Here is a 22,056-nt window from a genome sequence, read left to right on the forward strand (position 1 = left end):
GTTCCATATGGCAGGGGCTGACAGGCCGTGCTCGCCCCTTTCTAGTAGGGGCTGGAAAACCAGCCACAGTGTTCACAGAAGCAGAGCTTCAGCTGGAGCTTCACCTGGAGGGGGACCGTATTCTCCCCGGTCTCTCCCATACCATGGTACCAGTCCTTATTATCCACTTATGGACCCTGAGCTGAAGCAAAGCAGCTTAAGCAATGTGTGCTGGGCCACTGATATACCGTGGCATCTGTAAAAATATGCATCTCCCCGGCCCAAATCTGCAGGTTTCAGGACGCAGCCCATCACGCAAATAGTGCCGTGTCTCCCCCCAACGATGTCATCTTCCAGTAGACGCCCTGCCGAGGGTCTTTCAGAGCTGCAGATTGCCTTGAGTCGCCCCCCTGTGGTCCAAACACCTCGATAGAAAGGAAGGAATCAAACAAAATCAGAATGAGCGAGGGGGCAGGCACAGGATGTGACGTCTGTGGCGGTCGGAAACACCCCCTCTCCTGGAGGAGAAAGCTGCCTCTCTTACAGGGACGCGAGTGGCAGTGGAAGGGGCGTTTGCCAGTGACAGAGGCCGCTTCCTTTGTACGAATGACTTCTGCTATCGGTTCCTGCCACCAGAAAATGAAAGAAGAAGCCACTCCCTGCCCTTCCAAGTTACATCTAATAAGCATCCGCAGTTATTTTGTGTTTGCCTGGGAAAGATTTGAGAATGACAGAGATTATCTCAAACTGCAATGTATCTGAGTCGCAAGATTTAAAATAGAGAGGGGTGGCAGGCATTAGAAAACCTGACAGAGGGTTGGTTTTTTTTTTTAGGCCTCGTGTATGGAAGAGAAGGAAGTAGTGGCTGGGCCTGGCTTTTCATTTTGCAGGCATTCTTAATGAATGACCATGACCCACCTCTAACCAGACCCTTCCCTGGACTTCAGCCCAGGAAGACTAGCGTTATGCATGCATAGAGGGACTGTACCCCCTTCCACGCACACACCTACGTGTGTTAGCTTCTCATTTTAAGGGGGCAGGAGGGCGGGGTCCTGCAGAAAACCGTATCCGGTCCAGTGCATTTCAGCGGCACTCACTGCGTGTTCCCCATTCACATCTTCCAGAGTGGCCCTCAGCATAGCAACGTGGTCAAGGTGCAACCGCGCCTTGAGTATTGTGACAGGTTCTGGTCACTTCAGATGGTATGGTCTGATATAACAGCCAGGATGGCGAGAAGTCACACAAAGATCAAAGCCTTGGATTTCAAACATACGGACTTTGGCAAAATGAGAACGTGGCTGAAAGAGGAACTAGAAAACTGGGAGAAGATGGGTGAAGTGGAACAACAGTCGGCCATATTAAAAGGAAATATAATGCAGGCTACAAATCTTTCTATAAGAAAAATAAATACAAGTAGGAGGAAAAGGAAACCAATATTGTCCTCCAAAGAGGTGGTCAAAATAATCAGGGCAAAAAGATCAAAAACTCCAAAAGAAGAATATTGGGTGAAGCTGAAATCAGGAAAGCAAAAGGTCTAGTGGAAGATCACCAAAGAGGATAAGTGATCTGAAAAAACATTTTTCAGATATATCAAGGAAAGAAGGAAGGCCAGAGATGGTATGTTGTATAATTGAAAGAAAACAAGGAACAATTTGTGAAGAAACAGAATATATTTTAAGCAAATACTTCAGTTGAGTGTTCTCTAAAGGTTTTGCAGGTGGACGTTGCTGGTTAGTAAGAGCATGGATGGGACTGGGGTAGATACAACCCCATTTACAAAAGAGAGTACCTGAGCGGAATAAGCAAGATTGAAAGTAGACAAGGCCATGGGACCAGATGAGATGCACCCCAGGTGGGTCTGCTGAAGGATTTGTTGACTAGATCCTTGGAGATGGATGTGGTCCCGCTTCACAAAGGTGGTAGCAGAGAGGAGGCTGGAAACTAGGCTGGTTAGCCTTACCTCAGTGATAGGACAAGTAATGGAGACTGCTGCACGGTGTGGCAGATACTGTCATAAGAAGCCTGCTGGGCAGACTGGATGGACCCTTTGGTCCTTTTCTGCTATCACTACTAGGGATGTGCAATCATCCTGGTTCGGGGAAAACCAAAAACCGAACCAAATTTTCCCGAAATTTCGAGAAAATTCGTTTTTCAGGTTAGTGCGCACCAACGGGAGTTAGTGCACGCTAATGTTAAAATGTTAGCGCACACTAACTCCCATTAGTGCGCACTAACCCGAAATTCGGGTCCCCTGAATTTCAAAGGCCCGAACTGCGAGAAATACGAAATTTCCTGTGGCGGGCTGAAAACGAAGCCCGAACCTTTTGGTTCGGGCTTTGCACATCTCTAATCACTACTATGTTACTGTGAAAGGATAGTGAATTATCTACAGTCCAGTGGACCCCAGGCAACATGTTTTCACCAGAGGAAGGTTGTGTCAAACAAATCTGATTGGTTTATTTGATTGGAGAGAATTGGATCAAAGAAGATCACTTGTTGTGGTTTACTTGGATTTCAGCAAAGCCTTTGATTCGGTCCTGCAAAGAAGGCTCGTGAATAAAATAAGAAGCCTGTAAGGAGGTACCAAGGTGGTAAAATGGATTACAAGCTGGCTGACTTACAGGAGACAGCGTGTAATGGTAAATGGAACCTGCTCTGAAGATAGAACAGTGATAAGTGGAGTGCCTCAGGAATCAGTTCTGGGATGCGGCCTGTTCAATATCTTTGTGACTGATATTGAGAAGGGCTTAGAAGGAAAAGCTTGTCTTTTTGCAGATGACACTAAGATCTGCAACAGAGTGGATGCACCTTGGGAGTGAGGGCCAAGGTGGTGGATTGGATTACAAATAGGTTGACTGATAGGAAACAGCGTGTAATGGTAAATGGAACCTACTCTGAAGATAGAACGGTGTTAAGTGGAGTGCCACAGAGATCGGTGCTGGGACCGGTTCTGTTCAATATCTTTTTGAGTGACATTGCAGAAGGGATAGAAGGTAAGGTTTGTTATTTGCAGATGATACTAAGATCTGCAATAGAATGAGCATGCCTGAAGGAGTAGAGAGAATGGAAAGTGATTTAAGGAAGCCTGAAGAGTGAATGATGATTTGACAGCTGGGATTTAATGCCAAGAAGTGCAGAGTCCTGCATCTGGTGTGTGGTAATCCAAACAGCTGTATATAATGAGGAGTGAAACACTGATGTGCACAGACCAAGAGAGAAACCTTGGGGTGACAGTGTCTGGAGATCTGAAGACAGCAAAGCAATGTGACAAGGCGATAGCTAAAGCCAGAAGAATGCTGGGCTGCATTGAGAGAGGAATAACCAGTAAAATAAAGGAGATGCTAATGCCCTTGTACAGGTCCTTGGTGAGGCCTCACCTGGAGTACTGTGTTTAGTTCTGGAGACCTCATCTCAAAAAGGATAGAGACAGGATGGAGGTGGTCCAGAGAAAGATTACTAAACTGGTGTGGGGTCTGCATGAGAAGTCCTATGAGGAGAGGCTGAAGGATCTGAATATGTACAGCCTTGGAAGAGAGGAGGTGCAGGGGAGATAGGATACAGACCTTCACATACCTGAAAGGTTTTAATGATGCACAAATTTCAAGCCTTTTCTTTCAGAAATGAAACAGTAGAATTAGGGGTCACTAAATGAAACTCCAGGGCGGACGACTCAGAACCAATGTCAGGAAACAATTTCTTTATGGAGAGGGTGGATGCCTGGAATACCCTTCCGGAGGAGGTGGTGAAGACAAAAGCAGTGAAAGAATTCAAAGGGGCATGGGATAAACACTGTGGATCCCTAAAGGCATGAGGACGGAAATGAAGAAGAGGAGCAGGAGGGTAACCTGCACGGAGCGGCAGTTACTGTCCTTAACAGAAACATGGGGGTAACCTGCACGGAGTGGCAGTTACTGCCCTTAACAGAAACATGGGGGTAACCTGCATGGAGCGGCAGTTACTGCCCTTAACAGAAACGTGGGGGTAACCTGCACGGAGCGGCAGTTACTGCCCTTAACAGAAGGCATGGGGGTAACATGCACGGAGCGGCAGTTACTCCCCTTAACAGAAGGCACGGGGATTACTACCCTCATTCAATAGCCTTCATGCTTTTGATGCAATGCAACATTGTTCCCCACTTTGACAGCAGTGTTGGGGGGGAAAAAAAGGGGGAACTGGATACAGACAGCAACCAGCATGGGCCCTGACGTTTATGGTCTGGGGTACTGACGTGCAGACAGAAGGGAAACAGCACGAGATGGCTTCTACCCGAAGTCCCAAAGCAAATAACGTCAATCAGCACTGTCTGAATTATCGAGAGGCTCCTCGCCCATAAAAATGTTGCTAGCAGTAGTTCATGGGTTTGGCAGTGGCTTTGCTTTTATTGATTATAAATATTACTCCTCTTATCACAAGTCATCATTGGGGGTAACTGCACGGAGCGGCAGTTACTACCCTTGAGAGAACCATGGGGGTATCCTGCACGGGGCGGCAGATGCTGGCCCTTGAGGGACTCTGTGACATGCCATGCGCCTCTCGTGATGCTATGACGCATGCACCTAGGATTCCGGAACCCTCCCCCTCCCCCCGCCCCTGCTTGGACCTCATTGGCCAAACGTTTGCCGGCTCCTGGGTTAGGTGGAGCGTCAGCATTGCTCGTGAGCCTGCAGTCGGAAGCGGGAGGGGGATTGCTGGCTCAGAGCTAGGGTCCCTCAAGCCCGGCGTCCTGACTCCAGCTGGTGGTGGTGGTGGTAGTGGGGGAAGAGGGATTTCATGGCCGGGCAGATGACGGGTGCAGGAAAATAATCTCATCGACTCAGGAAGACTCGAGAAACTTCCCTCCCTCCCTCCCTGGAAAAAGGAAATCTCCCACTGACTGAAAGGGGTGGAGGGAAACAAGAATGAAAACAAAGGCCTTTCCCACCTCTTTTTCAGCGTCTCTAGCGTTGTGCGATAATTAGAGCCCTGCGGACTGCACATCTACTCAGACTGGGGCTGGCTTCGTTTTCCTAAACAGGTCGATCCAGTCCTGGTTTTACCCCATTGCATGCAGGGACATGTAGTCCTGCCTCATTAGCAACTCTCTGTGTCCCTGAGTGCAGGGAGATAAAACCAGGACTAACTCTGGAAAAACAATGGAAGTGGCAAGGCTAAGCCTTGCAGATGCTAAAGAGGCCCCGTTCTGTAAGGGAGGGAGGCCGTGCATGTGAATAGGATTAGGCAGGATTACTGTGAGGGCTTGAGAGGAAGGTACCACGGAGGCGTCTGTTCCGGGTCACAGATGCACAGATTTTCCTTTGGAGAAAATTGCATCGTCCCTGTTCATTGCATTATTTTCCATTAATGATATTTGCCCTCCGTAAGGCGTTATCTGGACTTGTAATGATGGTTACCATACACTGTAGGACTGAAAACCGTTATGGAATAACAGTTGTAGCACTGGTTTCTGTAACATCGTCAGTTCAAGGCTTATCCATTTAACAAGTGAGCTTTGAGCAGGATCGTATTTATGTCCCGAGGAGAAGACAAATATCTTTATTGGTATGGAATCCCCTACGGATAGAAAAATAATTGCATAAGCTAAGCTGAATATTTTGTAATACCCATAATGCCTATGGCTCCAAAAGTTCTCACCATGTTTAATTCTGGCAGCATAAATAGTGATTAAGATACTTTTTACACAAGTTGTATAGGGAATGTTTTTTATTTGTCCAAAATTAATTGTATGCCTGGCAGGTCTCTTCAGTCTCCTCTTCTGACACAGTTTTTTTTTAATTACTCTTCCGTTCTGTCTGTTTATCTCTTAGAAATTATTTACTTGCCTTCTGTAAGCAATCTTCTTGGCTCAAGGCCGGATTTCCTCCCCAGCGGACGAGTTACCAGCGCAGACAGTGGTCCGCTTTCATCCTGGCTTTCCTAGCCCAGGATGGCTCTGTGCCTGAAGCAAGTTTTCAACAAGGATAAGACATTTCGCCCTCGAAAGAAATTTGAGCCAGGAACTCAGCGCTTCGAGCTGTACAAAAAGGCCCAGGCGTCCCTGAAATCAGGCCTGGACCTGAAGACGGTGGTCCAGCTGCCCCCCGGGGAGAACATCAACGACTGGATTGCCGTGCATGTGGTCGACTTCTTCAACAGGATCAACCTCATTTACGGGACCATGTCGGAGTTTTGCACGGAGAGGAGCTGCCCGGTCATGTCGGGGGGCTTGAAATACGAGTATCGCTGGCAGGATGACCAGAAATACAAGAGGCCCACCAAGTTATCTGCTCCCCAGTACATGAACATGCTGATGGACTGGATTGAAACCCTCATTAACAACGAGGGCATCTTCCCTACCACAACAGGTTAGTGCAGAGCGGAGTGGGGGGGGGGCTTGGAAAGTAGCGTCCGGTCTCTGGCAGACACCCAATCACCTGTTTCACTCGCCAGCCTCTGCTTTTATGTGCGGTGGGGCAGCACTGGGACTCTTCCACAGCGGGGGGGGGGGGGGGGGGGGGGCCTTGCAGGAAGTTTGCCCCAGAGCAAACCCTATTAAAACACATTGATGAGCTGGAGATTAGGTTTTCATTAAAAAGCATGCACCCCCCCAACCCTGGTTCATCCCAGGCATCTAATCGCAAACACTGAATGTCCACGTTCCAAAAAGGTGTTCGTGTGAGGTGTATAAATCTTATTGATATACAATATGGCCTTTTACTCAAACTTCTAACCTAGAAACTTTATAGAGCAGGAATGCAGATCATTTTATAGGCGAATTATTAGGAAGGGAATGGTGAATAACACGGAAAATGTCATAATGCCTCTGTTTCGCTCCATGGTGAGACCGCACCTTGAATATTGTGTACAATTCTGGTCGCCGCATCTCAAAAAAGATATAATTGCGATGGAGAAGGTAAAGAGAAGGGCGACCAAAATGATAAGGGGAATGGAACAGCTCCCCTATGAGGAAAGACTAAAGAGGTTAGGACTTTTCAGCTTGGAGAAGAGATGACTGAGGGGGGATATGATAGAGGTGTTTAAAATCATGAGAGGTCTAGAACGGGTAGATGTGAATCGGTTATTTACTCTTTCGGATAGTAGAAAGACTAGGGGCACTCCATGAAGTTAGCATGGGGCACATTTAAAACTAATCAGAGAAAGTTTTCCTTCACTCAACGCACAATTAAACTCTGGAATTTGTTGCCAGAGGATGTGGTTAGTGCAGTTAGTGTAGCTGGGTTTAAAAAAGAATTGGATAAGTTCTTGGAGGAGAAGTCCATTACCTGCTATTGATTACGTTGACTTAGAAAATAGCCACTGCCATTAGCAATGGTTACATGGAATAGACTTAGTTTTTGGGTACTTGCCAGGTTCTTGTAGCCTGGTTTGGCCACTGTTGGAAACAGGATGCTGGGCTTGTTGGACCCTTGGTCTGACCCGTTATGCCATGTTCTTATGACCTCTAGGAAAGCGCTGCATGAGAGATTTAATGCACCAAGTCACTGACTTCTGCTTCTTGTCTGCACATTGGCTAGGCATTTCCTAAAGCAAGATCTCTGCAGATGGCAGAATGTCTCTGCTATGTCTACAGAATATTATTTTGTGAGAAACAGAGCATATGGTGACAGATAAGGACCACTGGGCCTCTCGTTCATCTCTGACGTTCCCCTCGTTTCTTTGCAACTGGGGATCCTCTGTGCTTATCCCGGGCTTTCTGCATTCCCATCATCGTTTCTGCCTCTCCAAACCCTTCCCCTCGGAGGCTGTGCCATGTGTCTACCACCAGTTCCATGATGATCTGTTTTCTGGAGATTCATGCTATGACTCCTTGTTCTCTAGATCCTGCTTTCCTCTGAAGGAGCTGCTTTTCCTGTGCCTGATTTATTCCTTCAGGGTAATTGAATGCTTTTATCATATATTCACCGTCTTTCTTTTCCTCTAGTCTAGTGTATACATATTTTGGTTTCAATCTCATCTCATATGGCTTTTGGTACCGACCTTGCACGATTACAGCAGCCTTTCTCTGGACTGTCTCCAGCCTGCATACATCATTTTGGAGGCATGGCCTCTAGAATTGAACATAATATTCTAGGTCAGACCTCATTATCACCTCCTTTTTATCTGCTGGTTATATCTCTCCCTGTGTCTGGCCACCACTTTATCACACTGTTTCGGTCCCTTGAGATCATCCAACGTGATCACCCCAAGGTCTCTGTCGTAACTAGTGTACATCGGTATCTCACCCTGCATTTTGTACTGCTTCTGTGGATTTCTACATCCCCAAAATGCAGAATGTGTCTGGAGCAGAGGAGGAACCTGGAGGTTAGAGTGGTAGGCTGAGACCAGGGTTCAAATCCTGCCTCTTCCACTTGCAAGTCACATCACTCTCTGGTGAAAACTTGCAGTGTAAGCCTCTGGGGACAGAGAAACACTATACCTGCAATGTAATTTGCCTTGAGCGACCACTGAAAAGGTCTGAGCTAAAAATACTAAATAAATGATGCAGTTTTGTATTGAATCTTAACTGCCAAGCACTAGGCCATTCCTTGATCTTTCTTAGATCACTTTGCATTTTGTCTACTCCCTCAGGAGTGTCCTCCCATCCACAAAAAGGCAAACATTTCCTTCTGACCCCTCTTCACTGTTGCGCTGGAGGTGGACCCTTGGCCTGGTGCAGGATTGGTACGGCCCTCTGGTCGGACCCAGAGAGCGGCTGCCACCAGGAGGCGGAGCACACAAGGAGACAGAGGCTGGCTGGAGCTCCACCAATAACAGTCCGGGGTTTCCGCAGGTTGAGCCCTTGGGTACTCGGACCGCTTGGACTTAGGTGGGCCTCAGGTGGTCTCCCGGAGAGGTATTGGAGAGGTGTGCCCACCACAAGCAAGGGTGAGCGGCCTGATGCAGAGTGGATGAGCTGGACCTGAACCGGAAGCTCCGGAGACCTCGGATAGGCAACAGTTCAGGGAGGTCCTCCGGATGAGACAGGCAGCGCCTGCAGGTCCAGCCACGTGGAAGCCACAGTTGTTATCCAAGTACGTTGGCCCAGTGGTCACCGGGGGCCAGAAGAGAGTGTCAGAGTGAAGCGCAAGGATCAGAGCCAGAGTAACAGTCCAAGAGAGTTCAGCCAAAGCAGAGGTCATTACCAGAATCAGTCCGTGCGTAGTTGAGGCAAGTGAGAGTCGATTCCAGGCGGCAGACAGTAGAGTGGTCAGGCAGGCAGTGGTCAGTTCCAGGTGGCAGGCAAGAGAATGGTCAGGCAGGCAGAGGTCAGTACCAAGAAGTCAGTCCGGATAGGTACTACCTGGGAAGGACACAGGAACAAGGAGACGCTGGAACAGGAGACACTTGGAACAGAGGCAAACTATCACACCAACGGTGTCGACCTGATTGCCAAGGCGAAGAGCAGTAGTCTGAGCCCTGCTTATATACAGGGCTCAGGTGACGTCATCGGGGTGCGCCGTGGATGAGTTTCCCGCCCTTGGCCCTGTTAAACGTCCGGGAGTTCCGCTTGCACACGCTAGGGGGCGGGGCCGACGCCGTGGAGGACGCCGAGCCCCGATGCAAGGAGCGCTGTGAGGAAGAAGGCCCCGATGGGCCTGGAGACTCCCGGGTGTGCCGTGGACGAGCAGCGCTGGCGGAGTCTGTGAGTGAGGAGCTGGTAGACGGGCGCACCAGGTGAGCAGGCCCGGTCGCGGCACCAACGCGGCCAGGAAGCGCAACGTCCACTATCACCCATAAAGATATTGAACGGAGCTGGTCCCAGGGCTGATCCCTGGGGCGCTGGATAAAACACCTTCCTTTCCTCAGAGAAATTCCATTTACCATTACCCTCTGGCATCCATCACTCAGCAAGTTTCTATCTTCAAACTTTTTATTGAAATAAAATCTAACAAATACCCTGCGCGTGATTGTTACTTATGCACCCCAGGAAACATCGAGCATACAGTCCATACGTTTTCAATTTTCTCCCCACTCAGTAAAGATTGTAACATCAAGGATATTAATGCATCCTCTTCCTCCGGGTCCATCCCATATCCAGCCTCACCTCATCCCCCTCCCAGTACCTTCCCCGAATTGACCCAAAGTTTCCAAACAGATGGGTGACACATTCCTACTCCACCAGTTTCTAATCCGGTCCACCAGCTCTGGACCCTCCCGTAGGCGGCTGTGAGTTTATCAGCTTTCTATGCAGGACGGATCAAAAGCTTTGCTGAAATCCAGACACAAGTCCTTCGTCGCCCAGACACAGAAACTGGTCGGATTTGCTTGGCACGATCTTCCTCTGCTAAAACCATGCCGCCTCAGCTCCCGCTGAATTCTACGCACTTTTCTACCTTTTCACCTGAAAGAGCCTGAGTTGATTTTCCCACCACTGAGCTTAGACTGGTTGGTCTGCAATCTCCCCCTCTGTTACCACTTTTATCCACCCTTCCCAAGAAGCTTTGTCATCAAATGTGCTTAAGGAAGACAATATGACAACATATAACGACGCACACACAAAAAAAAAAGGGTCTGCCTTGTTTAGTTGCTTTATCTTTTTAATCTTTAATTTAACCACATGCTATTGTGACGCGGTTGTAAAGACATCAGGTGGAAGCAGAGCTCGTAGTGACTGAAAGGTTAATGCCAGATTCCTCTGGATAAGGAAGCGTTGGATGAACGCCAAGATCAACAGCCTCATCTTCTTCGGTAGGCCTGGTCCCGGTGTCGATAGATGTTCTCAGTTAGCCGGTGCTTTGTCAGCAGGAACAGTGTAACATTCAGGCTAATTGCCATCCTGCTCTGATCTTTTAGAGCAGTGACTTGTGGTGTGGAAAGCATCACCATGGTTGGCTGGGCAGCAATGTATTGCCTGGTGCATTGTGCTTTAGGGAGAGTTAGTTGGGCTCCTTCGAATTGTTAAAACTAGAGAAAATGGACTTTATCACCACAGTTGGGGGGGGCCTGATCATTTTTTATTTAATTTCATATTTTTAGCAACAGAGGTTGGGCACCTGTCAGTCTGAAAGGGGAGGAAGGGGGAAAAGTAACACAGTAGCTGTCAGCAAATTAGATCTCCTTCAGGGCTTCCTACAGCCGTCCTGGGGATGTCACAGCCAGCAGGTGTTCAGGATATCCACAAAGAGTATGCCTGACAGAAACTTGCTTAGATATGCAACTTTATCTCATGTATATTTACGTGGAAATCCTGAATCCCTAACTGTGAGGTCCCCGGTATCCGTTTGAGAAGCCCTGATCTGCCTGGTTCATCCATTCTGCCCTGTTGAGATACCGCAGATCCCATCTCCAGGTGTGATTGTGTGTACAGTGCTCCTGCCTCCAGCTCTTGAAGAACAAACGAGTCAGGATCGGTTTTTTCAGTCGCCATTTTCAGGAACCTCTGGAATGCTTGCAAAACAAAAGCTGCCCACACGACCTGGCTCCTGGAGAGGAGACCTTAGCCCAGTGAGACTCTCTAACACAGAAGAACAAGTTACCATACTGGGTCAGACCAAGGGTCCATCAAGCCCAGCATCCTGTTTCCAACAGAGGCCAATCCAGGCCATAAGAACCTGGCAAGTACCCAAAAACTAAGTCTATTCCATGCTACCGTTGCTAGTAATAGCAGTGGCTATTCTCTAAGTCAACTTAATTAATAGCAGGTAATCGACTTCTCCTCCAAGAACTTATCCAAACCTTTTTTGAACCCAGCTACACTAACTGCACTAACCACATCCTCTGGCAACAAATTCCAGAGCTTTATTGTGCGTTGAGTGAAAAAGAATTTTCTCCGATTAGTCTTAAATGTGCCACACGCTAACTTCATGGAGTGCCCCCTAATCCTTCTGTTATCCAAAAGTGTAAATAACCGAGGCTGAAAGGGGGTAGATTCAGGAGTAACACAAGGAATTATTTGTTCACTGAGAGAGTGGTGTATGCATGGAAGGACTTCTGAGGTAAGGGGCTCGATCCCTGGCAGTAGGGAAGGGAAGGGAAGGGGAAGGATCTATGGATCCAGCTTGAGGGGCCGCAACAGAGGAGGAGAGCGAAGCTGTGCAAACCACTTTCTCTGGGGCAACAGAACCCAATATTCTACCAGCTGCTTCCAACAGCTGAGGAAAATATGCAGCAAGCTGAATGTCCAGATATCCAACTATTTACATAAAACCAAGAATTCCAAAAAGCAGAAACCTCTGCACATAACAAACAACTTTCTGCTCTGCTGAAAGCTGAATCAGCTGACACACAGCTGGAATTTACCCTGAATTTTCTCCTTACAATAGCTGCCTACTGGTACTCCCCTGACAAGGACTAGAAGCACGTAGAGGAAAGAGGAAACCAGTGCTGCTAAAACACATCCCCCAGATTCTGAGCCATCTCCCTCACCCCCTCCATCCACATGTTATGCAGCTGTGTCCACTTCAGGATCTCTGCCCTTAAGGCCTCAGATATGCATGGTAGAGATTGCTGTACACTTCCATCCAAATTCATGCAATACATCAAACCAACTGCATCTTCCAGAATTCGCCACCATATGATCTAGCTAATGTCATTCCAGGTCGATTCATTTTTAGAAACAAAAATGTTTGTTTTATGTCTTTATTTGATAGTGTAACTAGTCAGATTACAGCTTTCATGCAGACAGGATTTCACTAGGGTATTCAATCACAACAGCTCATCAATACACATTCAGCCAGCTCTGGGGAGAAGTATCTGACAGCACATTCCAATGCTCAGATCATAACTACCAAATTACAGCAGAGTAAACTGATAGTGATCTGTCCTGGATCACTCGGAGAGCCAGTGACCAAGGAACAGGGAGACGGTGACCCATCCAAGGTCACACCGAGTCAGTGATCGAGGTGCAGGGAGACAGTGACCTCTCCAAGGTCGCATAGAAAGAGCAGAAAGCTGGGATTAGAACTGAAGCCCAAGGAGGCAGAATGATATGCCCAGCTTCACCAGAGAGTCGGTGGCAGAGCTGGGATTAGAACTGAAGCCCAAGGAGGCGGAATGACATGCCCAGCTTCACCAGAGAGTCAGTGGCAGAGCTGGGATTAGAAATGAAGCCCAAAGAAGCAGAATGACATGCCCAGCTTCACCAGAGAGTCAGTGCAGAGCTGGGATTAGAGCTGAAGCCCAAGGAAGCAGAATGACATGCCCAGCTTCACCAGAGAGTCTGTGGCAGAGCTGGGATTAGAACTGAAGCCCAAGGAAGCAGAATGATATACCCAGCTTCACCAGAGAGTCTGTGGCAGAGCTGGGATTGGAACTGAAGCCCAAGGAGACGGAATGACATGCCCAGCTTCACCAGAGGGTCAGTGGCAGAGCTGGGATTAGAACTGAAGCCCAAGGAAGCAGAATGACATGCCCAGCATCACCAGAGGGTCAGTGGCAGAGCTGGGATTAGAAAGGCAACACAGAGGGCGTGTGTGTGTGTATGTGTGTGTGTGCAGGTGTACGTGTGTGTGTATGTGTGCGTGTGTGCACGTGTATATACAGATACGTGTCTCCGGCAGTTTTGCTGTTCGATTCTAGGTGGGGCCGGGGGAAGTATTATACAAATAAAAACTAAAGGAATCATCTGAAACAGCCATAAGGATGCAAAGAATTCAGCCACGCCAGCCCTGCTCTCTCGCCGGCTTGGTGCCCGCTGAGCACTTCATCATTTGCACTCCCGATCTCCACGGCTAGAAAGCAATCTTAGCTTTCCACTCATTGACATTAGAGAGTGGCCTTGCATCAGTGTCACGCTTCGCCGCTCCACCCCGGCTCGTAGCTTCCACTCATCTGATCAACATCTTGGAGAAATCCCATCTCTTTGTGCAGCAGGGCTGAGCATCGTCTGTCAGTACACAGCGTACGGCAGCAAGAGGTCAAGGAGACCTTACAACCTTCCTGGTCAAAGACGACTTTACAGCAACCCACCTAGTGTCCTCCTTCGGGCCATTTCAAGGCCGTGCGTACAAACCTCTGCAATTTAATGTTATTGCTGATATCAATGCTGAGCTATTACTGACCCCGTGCTCTGCGGTTTGCAAGTCCTTCTGTGCAGATCTGATGTGTTGTTGTTTTTACGTCTCTCTCACCTTTGATTTTCTCTATCTTAATATGTTCCCTGCCCAGCGCACTGGAGAGGGAAGGAAATAAGCATTTGTAAGAAATGAAATGAAATAAACAGTGGGGTTTATCTGAGAAAAGGGCGCCTGCCTCTGCCTGCCGCTGGCCACGATGCTGCTTTCCTGTGCCTTCGTAAGGATGCAGCGCAGTCAGCGAGCTGCTCACCTGGCATTACAGGGCTCGTAGGCAACCACGAGGCTCGTAACGTTTCACAGCATTGCATGGCGTAGAGAGGGCACTGATCCTCCCGCTCCAAAAGAGCCAGCACTGAGGTCCCAGGACCTTGCTCACCCCTCCTACTGTTGACCGGGACCGGACCGAAGGGGGAGAACTGTTTGCTTTATTTTATTTTTTTTTTACAGTTTTGGGAGATAACTTTTTCAGAAGGTGATGATGCACTGAACATAGCACCTGGGGCTGGCCCGATGGCCCAGTGGTGCTGCCACATGATCCAGCACGCCTGGAAAGGGGGGAGGGAAGGTCATTTAACTCATCAATGACACCACCAGCAGACTTTATGAACCCATGAAGAGACCACAAAAACTGCCAACTGGACCCATTTTCCCATTAAAACGGACCAACCCCCTTCCGAGATTTCTCTGACTGAACTTGGAAAATGCCCTCTTTTTTTTTACCCAGCAGTTCCCTCCTCCTGTTTTGGGCTTCCTGCTCCATCACAACCAGCCTCCTATGGGCAGTGGTGCCCTGAGCCTTCATTCCCAGCTCCCCAGGGATTTCCCGCAGACCTCGGGCTGGCTCTGGCCTCTAACTGTCCCCATTGCACAAGGACTGAGCTTGCCTTCCTCCAGGGGCCGGTGAACGCTGGGGCTGCGGCATCCTCAGCCCTGGACAGCCTCGGGAGTCCAACCCACTGCCACAAATATCCTCGAACACGTGCACCCAGCAGCACCTTCGCTTCCTTCCAGCTTCTAAAAGGCGTTGAAGGAGGAGCGCGAGCTGGAAATATTGCAAGCAGGAGGAGCAAGCGTCCAAGGCTGCTGGCGAGTTTCTAACCTGCGCTGTGTGCCTGGGACTGTAAGGTCCAATACCTGTGACTTCTTGTTCTAAAATGTATTAAGGCCTGGTGCGACTGGCTGTGCATATTGTGGATTTGCGTGGGGCGGCACACCTGAGGAGGGGGAAGGCTGTGGCGCTATTGGCAGAACCCAACTCACTGGCAGCCAAAACTGAGGAAGCCTGCCTATGTGCTTGAGTATATGTACAAAAGAGGAAGCCTGCCTGTGTGTGTGTTTGTGTGAGAGAGGGAGCCTCCTGTGTGTGTATGTATGTGAAATAGAGGAAGCCTGCCTGTGTGTGTGTTTGTGTGAGAGAGGGAGCTTGCCTGTATGTGTATATATGTGAAATAGAGGAAGCCTGCCTATGTGGGTGTGTGTGCGAGAGAGGAAGCCTGCCTCCATGTGCATGTGTGTGTGAATGAGAGCCTGCAAAGGATGTGTGTGTGTGTGTGTGTGTGTGTGTGTGAATGGGAGCCTGCAAAGGATGTGTGTGTGTGTGTGTATGAATGGGAGCCTGATAGAGTTGTGTGTGTGTGTGTGTGAATGGGAGCCTGCTTGGGTTGTGTATGTGTGTGTGTGAGTCTTCCCCTCCTCTCCCTCATTAAGCCACGATAATGTCAGGGCATTTGGAAATTAAAGTTCCCAGGTATGGAAAGAGTGGTTTTATTTATCCTTATTTGTTTTAATTATTGCTTAGTGTTTGATGTGTCTGCTGTTTTGAAATATTTTATTGGTGTTTGAGAATGTTTGGCTATTCTATTCATTAACTGGTTTGAAATATTCTTTTTATGAATATGATTTTACTGTTATGATTGCTGTTTTATATTTATTTATTTTATTATTTAATGTTTTATGAAGAATGGTAATGTCTCTGTTTTTCCATGGTTGCTCTGCATGTAGAGGCTGACTTGTTGTGGGTTCCAGTTCAGTTCTTCTCAGCACGTTTCTGTTTATACTGTCTGGTCTCTTCTGTATTTAGACAGGGTTTGTCTGTGTTCTGCATGTGTGACCAAGGTGAGCTATTTTGCTGGCGTGTAGTTTCTGTGTAAGGATCTATAGCAGTCTGATTTGTTCTGTTTTCCTAATAGGAGGTGTATTGGTGTTCTAGGGCCTGGTGTAAAATGTGCAGTGTTACCTTTTCATAGATAAGGTTATTACTGTTTGAGTGCTGGCAGTTAGGATTGTTTTGGTATGGGAAGTTTACTATATTGTAATGGTAATTCCGTTTATTTGTGGCTTTCTGAGGGCCAAGCCCACACCCAACACACATTACAAAAGGTCTAATTCCATATGAGTTCCAAGTATCTTTTGTGCTGTTATCAGCAGTGCATGTAAATATAATGTGCAGGTTGTAAGTGATATTTTGCCTCAGTACTTTTGAATGTTCTTTTTCATGTAAAATCTGTTATAAATGCATAGTTGAATTATGTGTGTCTGTAATGGCTATTAATCAATTTTACTTAGGGAATAGCCACTGCTATTAATTGCATCAGTAGCATGGGTTCTTCTTAGTGTTTGGGTAATTGCCAGGTTCTTGTGGCCTGGTTTGGCCTCTGTTGGAAACAGGATGCTGGGCTTGATGGACCCTTGGTCTGACCCAGCATGGCAATTTCTTATGTTCTTATGTTCTTAGAGGGTGTGGGAGTGGAGGAATGTGTGTGTGTGTGTGTGTAAGGCTGTAAGGTTTGCTTAGGTTACCTCATACTCTTCTCTTGACCATGGGTTCCCCGGGGCGGGTGTCAGTTTTTAAAAATTGAGATTGCTGGAGGGAATTGAGCTTTTTGTTCGGACAAGCCCAGGACAGAGCCTGAATAAATCGAGGGGCAGCACAGTGATTGTTTATACAGGGCAGCAAAAAAAGCCAGCAGCAGCCCTGCATGCATTCTTTCTGCCTTTTGGATATTGGATCATCCGTGTCCTATCCCCTCAAGCCCCGCTCCACATTGTACCAAGGTCTCATAATGGAAGCGGCAGTGCAGAGTTCACCGTTTACAGAGCAGCTTAGTTCACTGGCTGTACCAGGAAGCTGACGCGCAACGTTTGAATACGGCACGGACAGCTGAAGTGTGAGTCTTCATCAGAGCCCCCATGCAGGGGTCTCCCCGATGCGTACAAATCATAAATCCAGCACAGACCTCCCATGCGTAGAGGGGGGAGTTTAAAACAGGAGACAGGGCAGTATAGGATGCATAGCTTTTATTTTAAACATCTTTCCAAATAAAACAGCACAAGAAAGAAAGGAAATACGGGAGCCTTGGAAGGAAGGAGCGAGCCAGCTGAGCTCCTGAAGAGTGTGGCTGGAGTTGCTGGTACAGTAGAAGAGGGAACCTGGAGGAGCTTCAGGCAGAAGCGGGCGCTGGAGGAGTTTTGCAGCTCCTTGGGGTTAAGGCGGGCATTGAGCTCTGCCAGCAGCTTTGTGTCTCTTACTGCTGTGTTCCTGCAGCCCAAAGGGGATGCACAGCCTTGGATGGCGTCTCTAAATTATTTATCTTCCACGTTGCTAGGCTACTCGGGCCTTTCATGTCCTTTACATGGAGGGTTCATTGTGACGGGGAAGCAGGGCCGCAGTTTGCTTAGCAACAAGAGCGAGAGGTGGGGAGTGGGTGAGAAAATAAGAGCGGGCGACACCTGGAAACTGGAAATTGGTTGGCGCCCGTCATGCTCCAGTCTAAGAACCCACCTGTGGGAGGCTGCTTTTAAATCTTAACCCCTCACTCTCCCACTCAGAGCCTCATTGGTTTTAGCCATTTCCTTACAAATAAAAGCCCCAGCGTCTCTTTGGCCCTGTATTTCTGTCTTGATTAGATTGTCAGCTCTATGGAGCAGGAACCGTCTCTGCGGTGTCTCTGTGTAGGGCTGCCTATGTGGATTAGAGCCAGAGGCTGAAATGCAAGGAAGCCTGGCTTCAAATCCTGCTGCTGCTCCCTGCGACCCCGGGCAATCGATTACCTCTGCTGCAAACTTGGATTATAATGCCTCTGGGGTCGGGAGGTACCTGAATGCAATTAATTACATCTGACAGTGTTCCTATACAGACGGGATCTGATTTAGGAGAGGATGTTCCTGCTCATCTTTTTTTTTTTTTAAATCAGGCCCAGCAGAAACTCATAACTCAGACCTCCAGGCCCATCTGGTCTGGTGATTTTCTGCGTTCAGTAGCAGAAGCTCCATGGCATTTGATCCCTCCGTTCCCAGGCGCTCTTGAATTCTGTTACTGCTTTTGTCTCGCCACCCTTCTTCCATTACTCCCGCGTCTCCCCCCTTAAGCCTCTTATCATGACCTCTTGTTCTCCAGTGTCTTTCCCTTCTCATGCACTATTTATACATTAGAGTTATTTTTGGGTTCCCCAGGGAGGAAAGTCATCTCGGTCCTTCTAGGTTTCCGGGATAATTCACACATTTGCGCATCTTGCTACCGAACCAGCCCCCAACATGCTCCTTTCTAATTCCACTCACATTGTTTCTTTACACATATTTTGCTTTCTTTTTTGTAAGCATAGATATTTTTTAACCTTTTTTTTTTTGTTACCATTTTACTTTTGGCACTGCAGTTTCCTCCTCCTTCATTCTGGGCCTCCGGCCAAAATCAGAACCGGTTTCCTTTGGGCTGTGGAGCCATGAGCGATCAAGTTTTCATGACCAGTTTACATCCCCTGCCATCTGCCTTAGCCCAGTCCTCGGCTAGGGGCCACATGCAGGGGCTCTCTCAGTGGGCCCTAAATCCAACCACCAGGTGTCACCTCTAAGTGATGGCTGGGACTCCCTTCGGCCCGCGCTCCCTCAGTTATTAGTGCCAAAAGCAGTGGAGAATGATATGAAGAAGGGATTTTGCCTCTGTACACAAATTCTGCTCCCTGTAGAACAGAGGCAGAACCTGGGCCTTGCTCGTATGTGCTGGGAACATCACAGTTGCAAGAAGCTTGTTTCTTGCCTTTGTCTTAGCTTAAAGAACAGGAAAAGATAAACTCTCAAGTGCAGAGCACCCTGCAAACAGTTCCTGGAAATCAAACGGCGTGCTGTTATCTCCAGGGTCTCTCGCCAGCCTTCAGAAAGCGTTTCCTGGTGGCTCAATATTAACAGCCAGTCTCACTGGTGTACTCGCTTTAATGAAGAGCTGGCTTTCTGGCTGCCATTTGAGGGCCTCTCCCCAAATGCTTCCTCCTCCTCCTCCTCTGTGCCACCTCACTTTTTTCCTCTATTCTGTTACCTACCTACCCTTTGGGGATTAGTTATTGTCAGTGGATAAAGAGACTGCCCCCTGGGGTTGACCTCTTCTCAGAAGGCAAGGAACGGCAGTGTCCCTCCCATGTGGGAGGCCCGGGTACAATTATTTCATCCAGCTACTGCCCCTCAAGTGCCAGGAGCTGTGGTCCATGCCTCCCAGAAGTCTGTTGCTGCAATGGCTGGACTAGAAGGGAAGGGCTCTGTCTCCCTCCCCCCCCCCTCAAGTAGTCACCAATGAAGTCACTGGACACCTCAGTCTTAGAAGGTGGTGCCACCTGCCGCAGTAAAAGGCTCTGATGGCCATTAGGGAGTGACACAGGCCACTTTGGCGCTGATACGGAAACGGAGCAGCGAGGAGCGAGCTGTGAGCTGTGAAAGGTGTGCAGAAAGCGACGCTTCTGCCTCAGAGCTCCGTCGCGCTGGTCCTCAAAGCCGAATCCTCCTTGTGCGTTCCCTGGTGAATGTCCAGCCCCCTGGGGCTTAGCGTTGGTCGCCATGTGTGTGCGGGGCAGGGCCAGCTGGAACCGCCGTGCCATGCGCGCACCGTGCGAGAGCGGCAGGACAGAGGGAAGACGTTTCGCCTGCCTCGTAAATCACAGGAAAATGAATCTTGCCAGTTATCCGGCGTCGCCCCAGTTGATTCTTCGTGTTTGCAGTTTTATGTGCGCGCGACGGAGCTCAGAAGCAGAGCAGGCCCAGAATGCAGCCCTGTAATTAACGAGCAATACATCTGATTATCAAACTCAGTAGATATTTAATGAATCTTTAATGATCCGAGGCATCGAGTGCTACCACATCCTAGATCTCAGAAGGCTGTGTTCATGTCACAACTCTGCAGCGCTCATTATTTTTTTTAAATATTCATGGCCGTGGGTCAGCTGCTGCCAGATTTTCTTTTTTTAAGCACAGAGAAATCATTTGCAAGCTCCGTTATCTAATCAAGAAGTTGGTAATTGTGTTCTGCCTCCAGGTGGATTGGTACATCCTGCCTATGAGGGAGCGTCTCTAGTGGATTTGTCTCCTTTGTCGGGCATTCAAAGTGCTCTTTGGGAAATTGCTTCTGAGATGTGGGGCCATCTGATCCTGCAACATGACCTGAGGATAATTTTGAAAGGGTTCATTTCTGTTTATTTATTTGGATTCAGCTCAAGGTGGGTTACATTCAGGTACAATAGGTCTTTCCTGGTCCTCCCTGCAGAGGATCTACAATCTCAGGGCCCCGTATATTAGGCATTTTCCCCATAGACGCAGAAATCGGAGAAACGCGTTAGTGAATCTGGCCCTGAGTTTGCACTGGAGGCTATGGGCTCCTATCTTCTGTCGTTAGGCTCCTAAATTGGCCCTTTTGAAACTTTACTAGGCCTGAGGTCCTAAATTTAGGATCATACTTTCATTAAATTTAGGACCCTAAAAAGTGGGAGGCTACAGGGGCAGGGAAACAAAGTTAGGAGCTTAGCACTGATTTTCAGAAGTAGGGAATAATTTAGGAGCCGAAATGAAGAGGACCTAAGTTTAAGGATCCTAAAATTAGGTGAATTTTCACCTGAAAATGTAGGGCCCTAATCCCTCAGCTTCTTCTGAATATCGGCCTCATTGGGGATCTTTCTGAACCCTCCTTGGGGACCCTGTCTCAGGGATGCTTCCTGTGTACGAACGTTCAAGTCCATGGGTACCAACCTTGCACCTGATTTTCAAAGACAAACTACGCAGATTCTTTCCCTTTCAGCGCTGCCCACGGGTTTGGTCCGTGCGTGGGAGCACGGGGCCGAATTTTCCCTTTGAGGAATGAGTTGTAGGCCTGCAGCCCCTCTGCGAGCTCTCCTGGGGTTTCTTTATTGCCCTCTCCATCATTCACAGCGATCCATCCTTAATACTTAATTGAAAAAGATGTACAGATGTGTACCAGTTTTATATCAACACCATCTACAAATGTGACTGGATGGCCAAATTCACAACCTCGAGCTCGTTGGCTTCAACAACTCCTGCTTCCTTGCAGCTTGATTTATTTGGCTAAGTAAATAAATAAATGCTTTATGTGTTGGGAAAGACAGATTGCCCTGTCTGAAAATGACCCTACTCAGCCTGGCTTCCACGGCATGAGGACTTGTAGCTGAACTGTGAGGAGGTGTTCCCGGGGGGATCAAACTAATGCACGGACGTGACATCACCAAGAGCGCATGCGCTGATTTATGCCCCTCAGCCGCTCGGCAGGTGCAAAGCCTGTGGTACCCAGGTCTGCACAGGAAAAGCCTCCATAGCTTGGGACCCATTGCACTGATTTGTAGCCTTCAAATCCTTCCAGGTTTCCAGGAGAAGCTTCCAGTGTTCAGCTGTTGCTCCTGAACTGGACTAGAACATCCCCGTTTTATCCTGTTTCCCAATTTAACTGCTTCCTTTTACACATTTTATTGTTTTAAGGGTAGATTTTTAGCATTTTTTAAACCTTTTTTTTTTTGCTGTTTCAGTTTCCTCCGGCTTCTTTTGGGCTTTCAGCTTAACCAGAACTGCTCCTCATTGGGTTTTCCCACTTTAACCTTCACCCCCTGCTGCCTCTAGAACAGTCTCCATGATTTTTCCTGGCACTGAAGTCAGGCTCACCCGTCTGTAGTTTCCCGATCATCTCTGGAGCCCTTTTTAATGATCGGGATCACATTGGCCACCCTCCAGTCTTCGGGTAGATGATTTTAATGAGAGCTTACAAATTACTTGTGTAACCCCTGGGTGGGAGGGATCCTTGAGCTGGCCCCCAGGGGCCCACAGA

The 22,056-nt window shown here is 48.3% G+C and overlaps 1 protein-coding gene across 2 annotated transcripts in view; it reads left to right on the forward strand.

Moving 5' to 3' along the window:
- The window catches only part of MOB3C (MOB kinase activator 3C), a 54,198-nt gene that overhangs the window by 11,005 nt on the left and 21,137 nt on the right, over positions 1-22,056 (forward strand). For both annotated transcript variants that reach the window (XM_029618484.1, XM_029618486.1), the window contains exon 2: positions 5,784-6,320. In XM_029618484.1, coding sequence (XP_029474344.1) covers positions 5,903-6,320 — 418 coding nt within the window. In that variant the 5' untranslated portion in view covers positions 5,784-5,902. The remainder of the gene's footprint in view (positions 1-5,783; positions 6,321-22,056) is intronic.

The sequence above is a fragment of the Rhinatrema bivittatum genome, chromosome 10 (genome assembly GCF_901001135.1).
Source record: "Rhinatrema bivittatum chromosome 10, aRhiBiv1.1, whole genome shotgun sequence".
Taxonomy (NCBI): Eukaryota; Metazoa; Chordata; class Amphibia; order Gymnophiona; family Rhinatrematidae; genus Rhinatrema; species Rhinatrema bivittatum.